The 18,866-nt window shown below is 42.3% G+C and overlaps 1 protein-coding gene and 1 pseudogene across 1 annotated transcript in view; one reads left to right on the top strand and one right to left on the bottom strand.

Moving 5' to 3' along the window:
• ALDH1L1 (aldehyde dehydrogenase 1 family, member L1) overlaps positions 1-8,526 on the bottom strand; it is a 70,008-nt gene extending 61,482 nt beyond the window's left edge. The window contains exons 1-6 of the mRNA XM_006895164.1: positions 8,400-8,526; positions 6,368-6,602; positions 4,715-4,880; positions 3,443-3,544; positions 2,342-2,431; positions 1,399-1,536 (exon numbers count right to left, since the gene is read on the bottom strand). Of these exons, the coding sequence (XP_006895226.1) occupies positions 1,399-1,536; positions 2,342-2,431; positions 3,443-3,544; positions 4,715-4,880; positions 6,368-6,602; positions 8,400-8,526 (858 nt within the window). The remainder of the gene's footprint in view (positions 1-1,398; positions 1,537-2,341; positions 2,432-3,442; positions 3,545-4,714; positions 4,881-6,367; positions 6,603-8,399) is intronic.
• An 8,770-nt stretch (positions 8,527-17,296) lies between these two features.
• Positions 17,297-17,623, top strand: LOC102857456 (annotated as a pseudogene).
• Positions 17,624-18,866: the final 1,243 nt, after the last annotated feature.

Below are 18,866 nucleotides of genomic sequence, written 5' to 3'. Positions count from 1 at the left end.
AAAGATAGGAGCTTCCACGCACAGGGATCAATGAGGCTGTGCCCTATGACACTCAACACCACTTCAGGCTTGACCAAGTTCCCCACTGGAGGGCCCCATCTCCTGAGCCTAGTATTTCCTCTGCCCTGCACCTTCCCTTCTTGCCTTCCTTACACAATTTTCCCGAGGACCCTCCCTCAATCAACCACTTGTACAGACGTTGTTTCTTGGAAACCTGATCTACGATAAATACATGAATATTAACACTACCCAGCCACTGTCGATCAGATATCAGCAGCAGCTGGCTGGACCCTCTGGTAGCAGGCTGTGGGGGAAGCACCACTGTGGGTACCAGCCAGCTCTGAGCAATGCTGCCTCACACTGTGACGGGCCAAGGGCACAGCATTCTCACAGTGCTGGAGATTCGGAAAAGTGCCCCAAACTCTCTCCCTGCTCTTTCCTTGCTCCAAGCATCTTCTGCAAACATAAGTTAAGGTCCAGACTGCCCCAAGTCCTGCACAAAGTGTGTAGTAACAGCTGAGCAGTAGGGCTGAGGGCATGGACTTCGGAGCCAGTTCTGCCAACAACTAGTTTGATGAGACAGAGAAAGTGACATTTTCTGTGCCTCAGTTTTCTCCTCTGTAAAATGAGCATAATGTGAATAGATAGCTCATAAGGTGGTTGTGAAGATTAAGTTTAATACATGGAAATTGTTTTAAAACAGCACTTGGCACATAGAAAGTGCAATAAATAGTAGCTATTTTATCAGTTTCAGAGTCTACTGATTGCAATAACAGCTAAGATATATATGTTGTTGTTGTTGTTAGGTGCTGTTGTGTTGACTACAACTCCCAGTGACACTGTGAACAGATCTGAACCCTGCCTTATCCGGCACCATCCCTATGATCTCCGATATGCTTGACTTCTCGTCACAGTCACCATGTCAGTCCATCTTGTTGAGGGCCTTCCTCTCCTTCTCTGAAGGACTTCTCATTCCTGGCAACCTGTCAGAGTATGTGAGATGAGGTTTCATCGACACAGAGCTTAGTAATGTGCAGCTATGGCTTCATGTGTTTTGCACTAAAATAACTTTTGATAACATCTCCATTGACAAGAAGGCATCTGAGTCACGAAAGTTAAATGCTTGTACCCAGGGGCTCTTAAACACTCGATTAAACCAAGCCTCTGAGTTCAGGGCTCCCTGCCCAGGGCTCCTTCATTCTAAGTCGTATGGCAGCCACATAGGGCACCAGTTCTGGAATAGTAAGTGTCCCTTGCCTGCCAGTAACAGAGAAATGATCTCAGAAACCACATCAGTCAGTCTGTGCAGGAAGTACAGCTGGTACTTCCTTTAGGGTCTGGGACTAGTAGGGAAGTGTGTTTGTGAGAGTAGGCAGTGGGCCCCAGCAATGCTGTTACCATCTTTCCATCATTTCCAAAGAGAATGAGTCCTGCTTTGGTGACCACTCCTGGCTGATGCGCTCCTGGGATGGGCAAAGCTTCACCTTCAAGTGTGACGCCCGAAGTGTTCAGTGTAGAGTTGAAAAATGTCAGCTTCTGTTGAGGGAAGAAAACCCAAAAAGTGGTTGATGAGATGAGACACCTGATCCCATTAGTCAAGGCAGGGGTGTTGGAGTTTAGATGATGGAGCGAGGTGTGGGGCAAATCGTGGTCCACACAGGGAGAGTTGGCATAGGGGCACAGACAGAGCCTTTGGTCACCACTATGGCATCAGGTAAGGGGACAAAACCTGTCCATTGCTGGTGACTATAGAGGTGGATTTACCAAAGCAGAGTGATTTGTGACAGCAGGACTCCCAACACAATGAGCGCATTCAGTGGGAGGTCAGGAATTCTGGCAGTTTGGCACCAAGGCATAGCTGCCCAGCCTGGCGCAGAGGTCTCACTCTTAATAAGGTCAGACTCTGACCCTGCACTTGATTCTGTCACCCCTGAGCTCATACCCAGAGCGTGTAACAGGGTACCCTATTGTCAGCATTTGGCCTGTCCTAAAGTCTCAGCCCTTCCCACTTCCCATCGCCCAGTCTCTGGCCCTGGAGATCCTCCTGTCTGGGGATTCAGACTATACTATGAGAAGCCAAGCTGAAACTGTGAGTGGGCTTGGTGTCTTGAACCCAGGACTGAGAGGCAAAGTCTTTATGGTAGAAAGTCCAAGGTCTTGAGAAACATCAGACATTAACCCTTTCGGTATTGAGTATTGGCTAGGTCTGGGAGATGGGACATAGGGATGGAGGGGGTGGGAGTTAAGCGGTGGTTGCTTACCAAGCAACACAAACATATGTTGATATTTTTGCAGTCACTGGGCCCACAACAATGCATACAACTGAACTCTAGCCACACACCTGTCCACAGGCCTCAGTCCAGGCACCGGGCACCTTGTCGTTCCCTCGGATCCAGTTATGAATGGCTGCTGCTGGCTGGTCCCAGTTGATCTGCAGAGTGAAAGCAAGTGCACTCAGTGGTCTCCAGCAGACCTCTAGGCAGCACTTCCTGTCGTCCTTCCCCACCCCACAGGCAATGATCAACATCCTGGCAGGGTACCCAGAACTTGGTTTCCTCTCTGAGAATGGTCAGAATTGAGTAAATGTTAAGAATGATTTTGAAAAAGTAATGTTACGTTGTTCAGATGGCTCAATCTCTCTACCCAGTCACCTCAACACAGACAGATGCTTAGGCTTGTCCCATGGGGACTCTAGTCGACAAGACTCCGAGGCTATTATTCAGGTCTCACTGACTCAGGGCCCCTTGAGGTCTTCCTGCTGGTTGCTGATGTAAGAAACCAAATTCTCTCATATATTAGCTTAGAGACATCAGGCACGCAAGCAGGTTTTTATTCCCCACTCCTCACATTCTTCCTTGGAAAAAGACATTTTGCTGGGTAAGGTGGAGAGTCAGAGTAAGAGGGGAAGACTCTGAACAATATGGATTGACACAGTGACTGTAACAATGAACTTGAACAAATTAGAGATGGGAGGGGCAAGGTTCAGATATATTGTTCACTGTGTTACTGTGAGCCCTAAGCCACCTTGATGGCATCTAACCAATAATAACAACATACCCTTCTACAGGTCTCACCCTCCATACTTTTCCTCCCTCTCTTGATGGCATCTAACAAACAATAACAACATACCCTTCTGCAAGTCTCACCCTCCACACTTTTTCTCCCTCTCTTGAATCCTGTCTACTCTTTCATCCTAAAGAGGAACAGGGAAGAATCCAGAATGGACCTTTTTACCTGCCTTTCTCCCCTCCATGTCTGTGCCCAGGCTTTCCCCGACTGTGCCCAAGTTTTCTCTGCCTCTCTCCTTGCCCTCCTTACAGCCTGCATTCCTCAGCTTGAACATTAACTTTTCCAGGACATTTTCCTAGCCTGAGGCAGCAGTCTCACTCTCCTTCCCTGCTCACAGGTCAGCTTTGGGGTGGGTAGACCACTGGGCACTCACCTTGGCCACTTCTTTCTTCTGAATCCCCTCATAGGTGGCCCCTTCCTCAGGCTGAGGGATTCGGGGAGCTCTTCCCTCTGCAATCAGTTTCACAGCTTGTACCTGAGGTGGACCCAAGAGCAGTCAGCATCCCAGCATCAGACCCCTCCCTTCTCCACCCTGAATTTGTTCAAAGTAGCTGCCTGGTACAGTTCCTGACACATGTATGCATTCTATGCATGACTTTTCTACGAAGCTGATCCCACTGGAAACTGGACACAGAACTCTCCCATTTACCTCACAAGGTTTTATATCCTCGTAGAAGATTAGGTAAACTATAAAGCCCCATGCCAGTCCAACATATAAAGTTTCACATAATTTAAAAACGTCTCTGCTTTTTAAAGAGAATGGATCCTGAGCCCTGTGCTGGGCTTGGAGAGAGGTACACGTTTGGAGGTCTGAGAAGAGCTAGGAAATAGTTTCCTGAGAAGAAGCTCTCTATGTGACTAGATTTAGGTTGGCCTCCATATCCCAAACAGGTAGCAGTGATTGAGGCTGGCCAGAGAATTCTGTCATGCTGGCCAGTGATTGGCTCAGGATGACCACCTGACCCAACAGGCCAATCACTTTTCACTCATGAATTCTGGAAGAAAGAGGGACTTTCTTCCTCTGGAGAAATTCTTGATTGGTATAGATTGATAAAGCACTGGGTTGTTAACTCCAATTCTTCTCATAGGCACCTCAAATGTGCCTATGTTTTCAAAGAAAACTCAGGCACTGAAATCCCCATGGAGCATAATTCCACTCTGCCACACGTGAAGTTGCCAAGAGGTGCAATCAACTCCACAAACAGAAGACTTTTTGCTCCACCTCTGAATAAGAATAAAATAGCCAGTTAGTATTTTTCTTCCTGTTTGGAAGCAGCCAACCTGATAGCTAAGCTAAGCAAATAGAAAAGCCGAGTTAGAGGGTGAACAGAAAGACAGAATCCTAATGACAGAGCGTCAGCTCCTAGAGTCTTATCAGTCTTGTCTGGTCAAAGAGTCCAAAACATCCCTTTTGTTACTAAAGATTTTTGCACCTGGATTCTGTCAGTCTAACGCAAGAATACCACCTCAAAGAATACAGTTCATGGTCTAAGCTTGACTCCACCCCTCAAACCCTGCATTTGGGGACTAGATGCCTGGCTGGCTCTGGCACTAGCACCTCTAGCTCAGGCTAGAGAGGGCACACAGGGACAGAGAAGCTCTGGAGGAATGCTGGCTAGGCAGGGGTTCAGCTCCCAGCCCTTACCATGCCCTTGATGCCTTCAGGGAAGAGGAAACGATTGTACAGAGTGGTCACTGTGTCGTCCGGGAGGACCTCACACTCTTTCTGGAGCAGAAGATCCCCGGTGTCCAGACCGTCATCAGCCCAGAAGACAGTGAAGCCTGCTTTCTTGTCTCCATGGATGAGGGTCCTAGGGGCAGAAGAGTGAGCACCCTGGGTATAAGGGCAGTCAGGGTCAGGATGCCCTGGGTACAGTGCTGCTGCCTTGGCCTGCAGTGCATCCTCTCGGAAGGGGGAGGAACATACAATTTCATCAAAAGCTAGCAAGGACCCAGACATCGTGCTGAAAGCACTTCCTGTCATCTTCACGGCAGCTGCAGTAGGTAGTGTATCTGCATTTACAGATAAGGAAAATGAGGCCAGGAAAGGAAAGTGGCTTGACCCAAGATCAGGGACTGAATTATAACCAGACCAGTTTGGCTGAAATCCCATACTTTCTCCTTAACGTCTCTGCTGCCAGGAGACCTTTTCTGTGGACTATTTTGTCAGACTCTGTCGGGAGAGAGTGGTGCTACTAACCCAGAGGCTATACCTTTCTAGTGGTTCGAGCCCACCCCAGCTCTGCAGGTGAGAGGGGGGCACACTTCTGTATGATTTCCAGCCTTGGAACCCACTGGAGGGCTAGGTATGACAGTGCCTGGCAAAGGCCGTGAAGGAGACTCAGACTGTGTCACATCAATCCTGTGCCAATGACCTCACGGCACTTCTCATCATTTCAGACTACTCCATGATCATCTTGGACCTTTTATCCCATCCTTAATTCATCCTTTTCTGAGCAGGATGCTACTAAGTTGTTGGGTGGAGGTTGGGCAGGCCTTGGGCTTGACCGCCTGTGTTGACTTCCTGCCCTGTGCCCTCCTGTGCTCTCAGGGAAACCCCACAACCTGTCCCAGGACCACTAGGAGAGAGTGTTCACCACCTTGTCCATTGTGAGAATGCAAAGGACGGAGCAATGCCTGCCCAGATGCCACAGAAGTGTTCTCTCTTGTTGATAACACTTCACCAGTACAGTGTATGTCTGGCCCCTGGAAGCCTCAGGCAGCTCCTTCAAGCTTCCAGGATCTAGTTTACAGCTTTCCTTTTTTCTTTTCCATAGTCTTGGAGACATAACTATTTTTCATCATGAAACTTTAGAATTCTCATTTTTAGACTCCAATGCCTAATCTATTGTTGTGTGTCACTGAGTTGAAACTGACCCAGAGCTGACTCTCCAGCCTGTTGTCAGAGTCTGTAAATCACACAAGAGGAGAATGCACACCCTTCTTCTGCAGAGCAGCTGGTGGATTTGAACCATGTACTTTTAGGGTTGCAGCACAGCTTCTTGCCACTAGGCCACCAGAACTCCCAATGCCTAATATATACGTCTTTTAAATGAAATTCTTTTGAAAATTGCAGGCATGATCTGTGGACCCTGCCTGATAATCTCACTGCCTGGAGTGCTTCTCTAAGCCGCTAGAGTGCCACAGATGGAAGGTGAGGTTTCATTACACACCTTATTTGCACAGGCCGCCTTCATTGCATCTCACACCATTCAGAGATGCTTCAGACACAGAAGAATGACAACTGAGGTTCATGGGGTAGGGGCATGTTGGGGATGGTGGCTTTGTTCCTACTCACCAGTTGATGGCTGAGGCCCCTCGGTGCCTGGGGAGCAGAGATGGATGGTAGATGATGGATCCATGCCTGGGAGCATTGATGACCTCCATGGGGATGAACTGGCTACAGAAAGGCAGGACATTGAGCTCAGCCCCCACAGCCTGGTACTGGGCCACCACTTCTGGAAGAGCTTGCCCGCGGGCCCGCCAGCGGGGGAATTTGAACACTGGCACGCCATCCTTCTCAGCTTCTACGCCTGTGGATAATATAGTTGAGAAGCTGGTCTTCTTTATGCCCCAGTCACTTCACTGCCCCCCCCCCCCGCCCACCCCCTGCCTACCTAGCCGAGTGATTCCTGGACCTTCTTTCCAGACCCATCCCTTTTATGTTCCATCCACTGCTACAGCCTGGCCCCAGCATGCTGCCCTAGGGACAGCACTATTCTGGTCACATGACTTCTGCTGACCACCCAGAGCTCAGATGGTGGGCTCTGGACATGGTTCCTCTGCAGACCCTCCATTAAGCCATGAAGACATTGTCTTCCTGACTGTCAGCTGTTATCTGTGAATGTGAAGCTTTACCTTCAAGGACACAAGAGGACTTAAGGTTGGTGGAAAGAAAGGGGTTTTGGGGTGGGGTTCTCAACCTGGGAGCACTACTGGCTCCTGTCCACTTAACAGGCTTTCTAGTTTTTGCAGAACCAGCCTTAATGCATAGCCATGGCCCAGTCAATGTCACTGGCAGCCAGGGTCTCACTCTAGGTGGTCGGCCAGTTCACAGAGCCAGGTCCAGATGAGCAGCACCTCTCCTGGGGGTCTGAATACAGGTCCTCTAAGAGTTCAGGTTCTAGTAACCAGAGCTTCTGTCCTCTAGTCTCAGAAACAGTGACTCTTTCCTACCATTGCCTTCTCCACAATATTCAGAGTTCTCCTTTCTGACTCTAATAATTAGCGAACACTTCTTTTGGTGAAACTCTTTGTGAAAACAACAAGCATCATATGTGACTTCTGCCTGGACTCTCACTGATCCTCGCCTCTCTGACCCACCTTTTACAGATCACGCCTTACTTGTGAAAGTCACGACCAATGAAATTCTTTTGCTAGACATCTGAGGTTAAAGTCAGTGGTGGCAGAGATCAAGTCCTAGCTATAGCCAGGTTTCAGTGAGTGACCAGGGTCAAAGGCTGCTGGTGTCAAAGGTCAATTAGTGGCCTGGGTTTAGACCGCGTGCTGTGGGACATTAGGCTATTTCACAAATCAAACGTTGGTCAGGCCACCCTGACTGGCATCTAGTCTTGTTCTAGGACTGAATCTAGAGCTCAGCTCAGCAGGATGCTTGTTGTGACTTAGTGAACTCAGCTCCTGTGCTTATTAGCCTGTCCCACCAGTCCTGGATCCTCCTCTTTCCTGGTTCTGGCCTTCTATCCTTACCTCTTGCCCTGTAGTCTTTGCCAATGAAATGGTGAACAAGTTTTTTTTGAGAGCCTGGTACAGCCATCCTACAGAGCTAAGATTCCAGCTCAAAGCAGTGAGGCCCAGGGCAGTGAGTCACAAAGTGTGCTCCTCCTCAAGCCAGGACCATCAACATCATCTGGGAACTTACTAGAAATACAGTTTTTGAACTTTTGTCTAGACCTACTGAATCAGAAAGATGGGTTGTTCAGTGATGATGACTTGCTACTAACCTCACTTCTGAGACTACTGACCTGGGGGATTGTGCCCTGGGAGTTTTTGTAGACTTGCATGCTGAAGGCCAGAAGTGGGCAGATAGTGTGGCACTTAGATTTGGTACCTACTGATTGTTGACAGTCTGAGGCAGAAGCTGGGACTAAGCAAGCTTCTCCATGGATTACTACTTTATTTCAGAAAAGTCCCTGTAGTCAGGTGACATCTATACAGAATTCAACATGGATTATATAGGGTTGGTTTCCAGCCAGGAAAGTCCGTAGACCCATCACAAAACTGTCCAAAATCTTCTCCCCATGCACTTGTCCCTTGTGACTTATTTCCCAAGAACTCAACAACTTGTCTTTATTCTCTGGACCCTTACTCACCTAGTGGGTCTGCCTTCCCATCCTTGTCTGGGATAGTGAACACTCCCACCACCTCATAGCCTGCCTTCTTCAGCTGGCAGTAAACTTCCTGGCCAAACAGACTCTGCCCGATCACAGCAATCTTCATAGTCACAGGGAGCGGTTGCAAGGACCTGAAATAAAAATAAGCCACAAGGCTCATTTCCAGGACCATCTGGCCTTGAGAAACATGTCCTGGTAAAAGTGGCCAAGGCAGCCACAGAGCATCACATTCAACATGTTCTCCCTGTTCCTCTGAGCCTCCTCTGGGGGTCTCCATGGGTAGCCTACTGCAGGGAGATGGTCACTGAGAAAGGAGCAGAGCAGAAACAGATGGTCTATCCAAAGATTTTAAATGTCACAGGAAGGTGACTTAGGAATTAGTACAGGATTAGTGATTCCTTCCCAATGTCAAAATTTCATAGAATAGTGTAGAAAACCTTGAGTGTATTGTTGTTGATATGTGCCATCGAGTTGCCTCATAGCAACCCTATGCACAACAGCCCTAAATCCTGCTCTACCTTGTGCCAACCTTATTGCCTCTGACATCGCTACCCTCATTACCCCAGTCACAGAGTCAATCCATCTCATTAAGGATCTTCCTTTCTTGTGCTGTCCCTCCATCCTCCCAAGCATGATGTCCCTCTTCAAGGACTGGCCCCTCCTTGCAACATATACAAAGTATGTTAGGCGAAGTTTCAGAATCCTTGCCTCCAAGAAGCAGCTGCACAATTTGATGGGTGGAGGGAGTCAGGGTGAAGGAAATGGGAAAGATCTGGTGTGGAAAAAGAATGTATGCGGACTTTGTAAATAAACCAGTAGAAAATAAAAAAAAATTTAACAAAGGGGAAAAAAGCTAAAAAGAAAAAGAATGTGTAAAGATTTATCCTGAAGCATAATGTTGTCAGTGATAGCATAATATCTACAGGCATACAAGGAAGATCTGCTAATGCACCTCTTGTCCAAATTCTAAACCGAAGATAAAAAAGGAAAAACATATATTTTTTCTTTAAACCAAATTCTGCAGTCTGATATTGAGGAAAAATGTCATCATGATTAATTGGTTATTACTTGTGGCTAGAATGCAAGAGTCGGAAACCAGACAGAAGGATCATTACTGGAAAATATGACCTTTTTTCCAACAGAAATGATGGTGATAGAAATGATGCCAGAAATCACATGATAGAATTTTGTATGACCAATAACTTAGTCATTGCAGATGCCTTTTTAAAAAAGATACATAAACAGCAACTAAACATATGAATCTTGTCATATGGATTCACAGAAATCAAAGAAACTATATTTGGGAAAAGAGGTCTTGGAGTCGCTCAATATCATTTAGTCAGAACAAGGCTGGGGGTAAACTACGGAAAAGATCATCAATTGTTCATATCTAGTGAAACCGGATAAAATGAAAACAAGTTTGTGAGACTAAAAATAAGACCTTAAATTTATCCTACCTAAATTTAAAAGCCATTTAAAAGCTCTTAACACTATTGACTAAAGAACAGATGAGTTGTGGGATGACATCAAGAAGATCATCCACATTATATAGTATTTTTCTAAATCATTGCTGCTGAGTGTTGCATAGTATTCCATCATGTAAATATACCATAATTTCTCAATGCATTTTTTTTTGTTGATGGACATTTGGGCTGCTTCCATGTTCTTACTATTGGGAATAACGTTACTATGAACATGGTGTACAAATCTCTGATTGTGTCTCACATCTATTTTCCTTAAGGTACATGCCTAGCAGTGGAGTAGCTGGGTCCTATGGAATGTTTATGTTCAGCTTTTTGAGAAAATGCAAAACTGCCTTCCAGAGTGGTTGTATGATTTTATAATCCCACGAACAATGAATAAGAGTTCCAACTGAGTGACATAACTCAGTTTCATAAGGACAAATATTGCAGAAGACCATTATTATAAATATAGGATAACTAGTAAGATGTGTGTAAAAGTCCAAAGGGGGAAGAGAAAGGAGCAGGGATTTGCTGGAGGTGGGTTGTTGTTGTTGTTGTTATGTGCCACGAGTCGTTTCCGGAGGTGGGTTAGGGGTGGAAATCACGTGATCAGAGAGGTTGGTGGGCTGAGAGAAGGTATGAAGGAATTAGGAAAGATCCAGTAGGGACCTGAAAACATGGGGTAATAGTGGGCCTAAGTCATCAGTGATTAATTTTATAAAACACAATGTGTGGGAATGATCGTATGAAACATACTGTGAATGAAGTAATGTGTGAAATATAATGTATATGAATAAAACTCAGTGCACATGAATTCTGTATGCAAACCAATATAAAATATTAAAAGTGGTAAAAAAATAGAGAACATCATCCCTGAAGAAAACAAAAGGTCACTAAAAAGATAGGGGAAAAGAAAAAAGAAATTAAATTCCAGAAGAAAAAAAAATCCACTACATCATAAAACACTGAAATTCACTCTAGAATAAAGAGAATGTAAAGCAAAAGAAGGAAATGATAAAGAGCTACACAGGAGATTTCAAAGAATGGCTCAGCAAGACAAAACACAGTGTTATAAGGAAATGTGCAAATATTCAGAGTTAGAAAACGAAAAGGCAAGATGATACACATTTTTCAAGTAGAAAAAACCAAGAAAAAGCTTCACACATCAAGTTCCAGTAGTGGAAGATTGTATGAGAAAATATTGAATGATGCAGAAAGCAAGCATTAAAAGAAGATAGCAGGAATATACTGACTCAATGTACCAAATAGAATTGGCAGATACAAAACCATCTCGGGATTTAGCTTGTGATCAAGAATTAATGGTAATGAAAAAAGGAGTCCAAACTGTACTTAAGTCATTGACAAAAAATAAGGCTTCAGGAATTGATGGACCATCAGTTGAAATGTTTCAGCAAACGGATGCAGTACTAGATGGACTCACTAATCTGTGCCAAAAACATGTGAAAGACCTGGCCACCAACCTGAAGAAGTCTGTATGTGTGCACATTCCAAACAGAGATGATTCAACATGTGAAAATCATAGAATAGTATCATTAATGTCCCACTCAAGTAAAATCTTACTGAAGATAATGAAAAAATAAATGGAACTGTACATCAGAGAACTGTCAGAAATTCAAGCTAAATGCAGAAGAGTATGGGCAATGAAAGATACTGTTGTTGATTTCTTCAAATAGATCTTAATTAAAAGCAAAGGATATCAGAATATCAAAGGATATCAGATCTTAAATAAAAGCAAAGGATATCATATATGTGTTTTACTGGCTCTGTGAAGGTATTTGACTACATGAGTTATAACAAATTATGGATAATAATGTGAAGGAATAGAATTCCAGAATATTTAAATGTGCTTCTGTAGAACCTGTAACAGATCAAAAAATCATCCTAACTGAACAAAAGATACAGCACAGTTTGTAATTAGGAAAGGTAGGTGAGCATCAAGGTTGTGTCTTTTCACTATATTTATTCAATCCTTATTCTGAGCTGGAGTCTATGAAAATGAATACAGTATCAGAATTGGAGGAGGACCCATTTACTAGCCTGACACAATTAACAATTTTGTTTGCTAAAATTGAAGAAGATGGCAAGCATTTACTGATGAAGATAAACTACAATAGCCTTCATTCAGTAGTATACCTCAATTCATGTTATTGCTAGATGTCATAGAATCAACTCCAATTCAGCAACTCTGTATATAAGAGATTAAACGATGCCCATCTAGTGCTAGCCTCACAATCTCCTCTGTGATCAGCCTATTCTTGTAGTCATTGTGTCAATCTATCTTCTCAAGGGTCTTCCTCTCTTTTGCTGAACTATTTTTCCAAGCATGATATCTATTTCTAAGGACTGATCCTTTTGATGACATGCTTAAAGAAATGAGATAAAGTTTCACTGTTCTTGCCTCCAAGGAGCACCCTGGATGTACTTCCTCCAAGGCAGATTTGTTTGCTTTTTTGGTAATTTATGGTATATATTCAATACTCTGCCAACAATTTGAAAACATCAATTCTTCTTCAACCTACCTTATTCATGGTCTAACTTTCAGATGCACATCAATCAACTGAAAACATTATGACTTGTGTAGTTATTGTTGTTGTTATGTGCTGTCAAGTCTACTACAACTCACAGAGAACACATGAACAATGGCTATGAACCTTGCCATATTCTGAGCCAACTTCACGATCTCCAGCACATCTGACCTCATTGCCACAGTCACTGTGTCAATTCATCTCATCCCAGGGTCTTCTTCACTTGCACTGACCCTCTACCCTTTCAAGCATGATGTCCTTCTCCAAGGACTGACCCTTCCTGTCAACATGCCCAAAGTATGTAAGACAAAGCATCTTGGTTTCAACATCTCCAGGATATATCTCTTTGGTCTCTTGGGAGTCCATGGTATGGTCAATACTTTTCACAAGTACCACAGCTTAAAAACTTTGGTTCTTCTGACATCCTTAGGCATTGTACAGCTCTCAGATGCACAGCAAGCAATTGAGAAGATTATGGTTTGGATCAGGTGCACCTTAGTTTTTAGACTGACATCGTTGCTTTGACAACGTACAATCATTTGCATACAATCGTTTCACTGTCAAAGACTCTGGAGGGATCTTTGACAGTGGATTTTACCAAAGCCACTTGTCTTTTGATTTCATGACTGTTGGTGCCAAGGGTGTTTATTGTGGATCCAAGTAAGATGAAGTTATCAACAACTTAAGTTAGGAGTACTTTAGTTTTAAAATGGACATCTTTGTTCTTTAGAACTTTAAAGAGGTCTTTGACAACAAATTTCCTCTATGCAACCTTTCTTTTGATTTCTTGACTGCTACTTCCAGAATGTGGATCCAAGTAAATGAAATTCTTGACAAATGAAATTTTTTTTTCATCTACCATGACATTGCCTATTGGTTCGGTTGGATAAATTTTGATTTTTTTGAATGTTAAGTTATAATCCATCTGAACTCACACCTCTATGTAGATAAAACAAAAATCCTCCCTACTGGACAAATAACCAAAATCATAAACAGAAGAAAGATGCAGGTTGTGACGGATTTCATTTTACTTGGATCCACAATGAACAGGGAAGCAGCAGTTAAGAAATCTAACAACTGATTTTGTTGGGTAAATGTGCTGCAAAATACTTCTTTAAACTGCAAAAGAGCAAGGATGCCACTCTAAGGATGAAGGTACACCTGACCCAACCAATGGCATTTTTTCAGTTATCTCATATGCATGTGGAAGACGGAAAATGAATAAGACCTTAGAATCAGTGCATTTGCCTTCTGGAATTAGTGAAGAATATTAGCTATATGATAGCTTATCAAAAAAGCACACAAACAAGTGTGTTTTGGAAGAAATGCAGGCAGAATGCTTCTTAAAAATAAGAATGGGAAACAACAACGAGATGTCATGTCACCCTAGCAAAAATAAAAATGCTCAGTAAGACATCAAACAACATATACTGGAGAGAATGTAGAGATAGTGGAACTCTCACTACTACTGGACATGTAAACTGATGCAACCATTAATGGAACACACTTTGACACTTTCTTAGAAAACTGGAAATGGAAATACTATCTGATCCATTCATTCAATTACTAGGTACATATGCTAAAGAAATAAGAGCTGCAGCACAAACTGACGTCCTCATACTCATTTTATTGCAGTGCAATTTATAACAGCAAAAGGTTGGCAATAATCTAAGTGCTCTTCCATGGACTAATGGCTAAAGAAACTGTGGTGTTACATTCACATAGAGGAGTGTTACGCTGTATGAAAAAAGATCAAGAATGTGTGAAATATTGCACAACATGGATGAAACTAGAACCAATTCTGTTGAGTGGCATAAGTCAGTCAATAAAGGAAAATTATACTATAAGACCATATATAATAAAATAAAAAGCTAAGAGACTGTTTACACACCAGATACAGTCCATTTTGGAGAGTTAACAGAGATAAGAAGTGAGGAGGGAGGCTTTTGAAAATGATAATAAAGATATTTCTTCCTATGGATTTTTAGCATGTTATCAGGAGGGACAAGCCCCTCCCTGGAGAATAATTCATAGGTGGCAAAGTACAGGGTCAACGAGAAATTGAGATGGGTTGACACAGTGGCTGTAGCTGTTTGTTTAAACGTATCAGTGATTGTACAAATACTACAGGATGAGGCAGTGTTTTTTCCCTATTGTACAAAGATTTGCTATGAGAGCAGCAAAATTGGTAAGGAAAAAGGGAAACTGACTCTACTCACAGAGATAGTTCATAGCCATAGACTGAAACCTTTATGGTGTAAAATGTTCAAAGAGTAGGACATTTCTGAGTAAAACATTTATGAGGTGAACATTTACTTATCAATCTCTATGATTCTATGAACAGAAAATTCTGTAAATTGCACAAGAAACTAATAGAAGGGTTTAGCAAATTTGTAGAGTACAATATTAACATAACAAAAATCTGTTTGCTTCATCTACCTTAACAAAAGATATCAAGAAGACAGTATCCTTTACAGTCACTCTCCAAAGATGAAATATCTCTGGACACATCCAATTAGCATAGGGGAAAATTTATACAAGGAAAACTACAAAATACCACTGCAAGACATGAAATACAAACCAAGTAAATAAAAAACTCAAAACCCACTTGAGTTAATTCTAACTCATAATAACCTTACATCATCAGGTTTCCAAGGCTGTAAATCTCTATAGCAGAAGACTGCCTGTCTTTCTTCCTCATAGCAACTGGTAGATTTGAATTTCCATCTTCAGATTAGCAACCAAAAGAAACTTGGCATGTAACACATTATATCATAAAGCTTCCAGAAAGAATACATGACTTGTTGTTTTTGTTATTAGGTGCCATCGAGTAGATTATGACTCATAGTGACCCTATGAACAACAGACCTGAATCTCATCCTATTTTGTGTCATTCTCACTATCTCTGATACACTTGAGCCCATTGCTGCAGTCACCATGTCAATTCATCTCATTGGGTGTCTTCCTCTCTTTCACTGACTCTCCACTCTTCTAAGTATGATAACATTTTTCAATAAATAAGCTCTCATAGCAACATGTTCAATGTATGAAAGATGAAGCTTTGCCATCCTTGCCTCCAAGAAGCACTCTGGCTGCACATTTCCTTTTCGTTCTTTTCATGGGATATTCAGTGCTCTTCTCAAATGGCACAGCTCAAATGTGTCAATTCTTCTTCTGTCATTGTTATTCATCATGCAGCTCACAGATGCATAGTAAGTAATTGAAAACATCATGGCCTGAATCAAGCACACCTTAGTCTTAAGCTGACATCACTGCTCTTTTGGAGAGATTACTTACAGCAGACTTGCCCCAAACAAATGTCTCCTTATCTCCTGACTGCTAGTACCAAGGTTGTTGATTGTGGATCCAAGCAAGTCAAAACTGTTAACAATTTCAATCCTTTCTCCAACTATCATGATGTTGGTAACTGGCCCAGTGTTAAGAACCTTTGTCTTAATGTTAAGATGCAATCCATACTGTAGCCTGTAGTCTTTGATCTTCCGCATCAAGCACTTCAGGCCCCCCTTGCTTTCAGCAAACAAAGTTGTATCATCTGCATAGCTTAGGCTGTTGTGAATCTTCCTCCAATCCTGATGCCACATTCTTCTTCATAGAGTCTGGTTTCATGAATTGTTTGTTTGCATACAGATTGAATTTGTTGTTATGTGCTGTTAAGTTGCGATCCTATGTACAATAGCCCTTAAACCTGTTCTATCCTGTGCCAACCTTATTGTCTCTGATACATCTACCCTCATTACTCCAGTCATTGAATCAGTTCATCTCATCGAGGCTTTTCCTCTTTTGTTCTGTCCCTCCACCCTTCCAAGCACGATGTCCCTCTCCAAGACTGGTCTCTCCTTGCACCATGCCCAAAGTATGTCGGACAAAGCCTTAGAATCCTTGCCTCCAAGGAGCAGCCTAGTTTCACCCTTTCCAGGACAAATCTGTTTGTACTCTTGGCAGTCCATTCAATACTCTTCTCCAGCACCACAGATCAAAGGCATCAATTCTCTATCATCCCTAGTCATTGCACACCCTTCCTGATTTTGAACCATATCATGTTTCCTTGTTCTGTTCGGATAACAGCTTCTTGGTCTAGGTATAAATTTCACATGAACACAATTAAGTGCTCTGGGATTCCAATTCTTCTCAGTGTTAATCAAAGTTTGTTGTGATCCACATGGCCAAATGCTTTTACATAGTGATATTCTCTGCTTTCAGCCAGGATCCATCTGATATCAGCAATGCCATGGTTTCTCTTAATTCTAGCTTGAACTTCTGGCAGTTCCAGTCATTTTTGGATGATCTTCAGCAGTATTTTGTTTGTATGTGATATTAATGATTTTGTTCAATAATTTCCATCTCATGCTTATTGTATTGAAGACTTAATGTTATGAAAAGTCAATACTAATAGAAACAATCTATAAATATAATGCAATTCTAATCCAAATCCCAACAACATCCTCTAACAAAATGTAAAAAAAAAATTTCAACTGTATATAGAATGAGAAGAGGTTTGAATTAGCTGAAACAATATTGAAGAAGAACCAAGAGAGGCAAACCAAAACTACAGTGAGATACCATCTCATTCCTGCAAAATAATGCTGATTAACAACAGCAACATCAAAATGAAAAACAACAAATGCTGGCAAAGTTGTAGTGAGACTGGAACTCTTACACACTGTTGGGAGAATTGTAAAAGGGTATAAGTGCTATGGAAAATCATATGGTGCATCTTCAAAAAGCGACAAATAAAAACATCTTTTGATATAGTAATCTTATTTTTATGTATACATCTTAGAGAGAAAAGAATGGGGACATTAGGCTTTCTGGCAGCTCAGGACTGAAGTGCAAGTATAAACTCACCATGATTCTCCAGAGGCTCTTCAAATTTTCCTCTGTCATTTGGTCAGCACTCTCAATTCATTTGCAGAGGAACATTGGTGTTATAGCAGTGACATTTAATAAAGAACTTGATCCTATATAGAAACTTTTTGTGGACAAGATTAGAGAATACAAATCTAAGTGACAGGCATCTGGAGGACCTGCTGATGTTGGCCCAGAATATCAACAAGATTTGGAGAAGGAGCTTTTTAAGTTTAAGCAAATGTATGGTAAAGCAGACATGAATACCTTTCCTGCCTTCAAATTTCAAGATCCTAAATTTGAACCTGTTGCAAAACCCCAGTCTTGAAGCATTATGTAAAATTAGTCTGGTAATTTGTTATGGATTGATTATACAATTAAAAGTAGTATCAGAATAAACAGTATTTTACAAAAAAGAATGGTGACATTAATGTACACATCCATGCTTACGTCATCTTTATTTGCAATATAAAAATAGAAATAAAAGGAAAAAAACGCACAACCTAAGTACCCTCAATGGATAAACGAATAAAAAAATTGTGGTACATACCTGTAAAGGAATACTAAGCAATAATAAAGCATAATGATGGATCTGTGAATCACTTTAGGACATGAATGAGTTTGGAGGACATTATATTGAATATAATAAAGCACACTCAAAAGGAAAATGATTGCATTATATCACTTTTATAAAAAGTCAATAATAGGTATACACACAAAGCAATGTTCTTTGATGGTTATCAAAGAAGAGTGGTGGAGGGAGGGGGAATTAATTACTCAGTAGTTGCTGTTAGGTGCTGTTGAGTCAACTATTACTCATTCACAGTGACTCTGTGAACTACAGATGAAAACTTTGCCACATTCTGCAGCAGCCCCACAATCTCTACAGTGCTTGAGGTCATTGCTGCAGTACCTGTTAATCCTTCTTGTTGAAGGTCTTTCAGTTCTTTTACTTTTCCAGTATGATAGCTTCTTCCAAGGTCTAGTGCCTCCTGACAATATGCTCAAAGCATGTGAAATGAAGCCTCACCATCCTTGTTTCTAAGGAACATTCTGGTTGTACTTCGTCCAAGACAGATTTGTTCTTTTGGTACTCCACAGGATTTTCAATACTCTCCACCAACACCATAAAAGACATCGGTTGTTCATTTCTTATTGTGTATTGTCTAGTTGGAGCCAACACATAGCTGACCCACCACTGGGATTTCAGAGGAAACAAATAACAAAGGAGCCCAAAAGAGTTAGTAGACTTCCATACTCTTCAATCTACCCAATGATGATGTTTGTCAGTATGTTGTGGAAGAGCTCTTAAACAAAGAAAGCAAGAAACTCAGCGCCAAGGCATCCAAGATTCAATGTCTTGTTACTCCATGTGTCCTGCAACACAAATGTCAGTGCAATGCTCTGAAGAAACAGTGCACTGAGATGCATAAAGAAGAGGACATTGTTGAGCTAGTTGTTCCAAGAGACTGTGGTCCTGAGCACTCAAACCCAATAACCCCACAAAGTATTGGCATAAGTGTCTCTAGCTGTGTCCTCTTGAACTTTAGTGTGTGTGTGTGTGTGTGTGA

This window comes from Elephantulus edwardii, unplaced genomic scaffold (genome assembly GCF_000299155.1).
Source record: "Elephantulus edwardii isolate Elephantulus edwardi_28Jun2011 unplaced genomic scaffold, EleEdw1.0 scaffold00161, whole genome shotgun sequence".
In the NCBI taxonomy this organism is placed as follows: domain Eukaryota; kingdom Metazoa; phylum Chordata; class Mammalia; order Macroscelidea; family Macroscelididae; genus Elephantulus; species Elephantulus edwardii.
This window is presented reverse-complemented; position numbering and strand designations above follow the sequence as displayed.